Source organism: Cibotium barometz, chromosome 2 (assembly GCF_041138505.1).
Source record: "Cibotium barometz isolate CiBa-2024 chromosome 2, ASM4113850v1, whole genome shotgun sequence".
In the NCBI taxonomy this organism is placed as follows: Eukaryota; Viridiplantae; Streptophyta; class Polypodiopsida; order Cyatheales; family Cibotiaceae; genus Cibotium; species Cibotium barometz.
In genome coordinates, this window is record NC_141047.1 from 15,497,141 (window position 1) to 15,499,698 (window position 2,558).

General features: G+C 41.8%; 1 protein-coding gene across 1 annotated transcript; it reads right to left on the bottom strand.

The window, feature by feature from the left end:
* Nucleotides 1-367: 367 nt before the first annotated feature.
* LOC147640704 (transmembrane emp24 domain-containing protein p24delta3-like) lies at nt 368-2,049 on the bottom strand. The gene is made up of 4 exons (XM_086814337.1): nt 1,561-2,049; nt 1,156-1,365; nt 886-962; nt 368-763 (listed from the first exon to the last, which is right to left on the bottom strand). The coding sequence occupies exons 1-4, from the start codon at nt 1,750-1,752 to the stop codon at nt 619-621; spliced, it is 624 nt and encodes a 207-aa protein (XP_086670463.1). The 5' UTR covers nt 1,753-2,049; the 3' UTR covers nt 368-618.
* Nucleotides 2,050-2,558: the final 509 nt, after the last annotated feature.

Sequence of the window (2,558 nt, forward strand, 5' to 3'; positions counted from 1 at the left end):
TTTCTATCCACAAACATGGTCCCTGAAAAGAATTGGCGTTAAAAGATTGGAAAACACACCTGATGACCTCCAAATTTACCACACAAACCAACCTATGCCTACGCATGAGTTGCTTCCTCTATAATCCCCTACACGACAACATAATCAAGGTGCTTTCACATAATCAAGGTGGAAAGCACGAGCCAATGGAACTGAAATAGATAAGAGAAAAGTCTCATGTTTTTCGCTGGGATGTCCATCAGTCTACCGTCCCCAATGGATTCAGGAAACTGCCAACCATTTATCTCAGAGAACCATAGCCTATACTAAATTTCCCTACCAGGGGGCACAAAGTGCTGAGATGGTAGTTACAAAGTGCATGTAAACATGACCGAAAAATGAGGTGATATTGAGCACACATAATACTGAAATAAAAGACTACAAATTTTCTCCTGTAGGTAACTCTCTGTGTGTTTACATCTCTGTGACAATAGATCATGCTTGCCACAATGTTAGTCTGTGAAGTATCACGGTTAACAAAACTTTACCAGGTCATCCAATGCCACTACACCATTTCAAGACATTGATGACACATTGCCAATTGCCATGAGAAAAATGTGGGCAAAACTCCTTAGGAGACTAGAGCAGCTTCTTCCTCTCAAAGAAGGATTTCAAGTGCCATAGCTGTAAGCCTGCCACTACTAAGCATATAAAAAGCGATGTGATGCTAAACCATGCCATCCGAGAGTTTGTAATCTCGTTGACGTGCCGCATTTTCTCCTCCCTAAGAGCAGAAAAATACGTGGCTTATGTGTAACTTGACAGAAAAACAACAGTGAACAAAATTGCTAATTCACAAAGCAATGACATCCAAAGGTGGGAAATAACATGAAAGGGCAAACTAACCTATCTCTCAAGTATAGCATGTTATCGTGAATAGTCTTCACAGCATCTTCCAGCTTTCTCAGTTCAAGCTCAACACCCTGAATAGTCCACAAAATGTTTGAAATCAAAATTATTACAAACCTTCCCCATGCTTGTTCCTTCAAAAAGGTTTCTAAAAACCCTTTTGTCGTAAACAAGGGCATTTCTGTGATATGGAAACAAATGCAAAGTAATGAGAAAACCAAAACGATCTTGACATCACTGTGAACTATCCCCAATTCCTATCCTTACATCAATCTTCTCGCGTTTCGCAATGCTGTCCCAGTCTTTGGCGGCGATCCCGGTTTTCCAATCCAAATTAACAATGGCTTTGCTTCCTTTTGGGGCTTCAGGTATCCAGAAACATGCTGTGTAATCACCCCCCTCATTTGCAGTAAACGCAAACTCACCTTCACTCACGCGTTCTTGGGCATGCATGGTGCTGCCATATGGGGATGTAACCTGTGAACAAAACCGCCGCCTGTTATCACGCCGGGAAATGGGCCTGAAATGCTCTATGTGACATGTAAGATCTCTCAGATGATTGTATTGGATACTACCACCCAAAGTTAACCTAATTTGAGTTGCTATGTATGACAGGACCCCATCATGATATGACGGAAAAAAGCATCAGATCAAAGTGTAGGACGGACCAACCTTGACCGAGATTTTGGGCGAATTATCGGAGACGATACGGTAGTTTGCGAGCACCAAGCCCTTGACGCTGAGCTCCTCTGTGAAGCACTTGGTGTCGGAGGCATCCATGTCGAAGTGCATGCCAGAAACATTGCACAGCAGGAAAAACAGCGGCACCATCATCGTCATAAACGGCCGCATCTCCATCGCCATCGCTATATCTCTACACAAATCTGCTTGTTCGAAAGCCCTAATGTTGATCCTCTCTGATTTATTCAATTGCTGGCTTTTTTTCCTGCCGTAATCACTCGTTGCCCTGCAATTGTTCCCGCCGGAAACCCTCCTCGCAGCGCGACCCTCACAAACTCTAACCTCAGGAATTATAACCCTAAATCTAGCTCAGGAACCCTAATCTTTAGAGGAGTGAAGAGGTTTCAAGCGGACATGGCATCGTGCATGTGCGCAAGCAACTCAAGAGTCAAGGGTATCGCTTTCAACGCTAGTCGATTGGCGTGTGAACTCCTATATAATTAAAAAATTTTAGATTATGTTTGCAAAAGAAAAGAGATATCATTAACTAGAATGCTTGGGTACCCTTATTCTCTTGATTGCTTGTACCTATGTGTTGTTAAAGTACTTTCAAAGAACGCGTGTCCTTTCATTCACTTATAAACATCTTGAAGCGCTTGAATGAAGATGGACACTGCAACCCATACCATTTCTGAAGCATGTCCTCTTCGTGTCTTTTCAAGTTTATATGAACAGTTTATAGAGCTCGAACGAGCATGAACATCAAGGCTATGATTATATTCAACGTGAGGAATCGATGGACATCAACAAAGATCTTAGAGTACACTGCAAGGTAGATAATTCCAAATTCATTACCACATTTGAAACTGAGTTATACATCATTCATCAACTCATAGGATTTTTGTGCTCGTTTGTGCGAGTGAAGTTAAAAAAAAAACCATACATAAAGTATGGCAAAGAGTTGGCATAATCCTCCCCAAAATTCTATA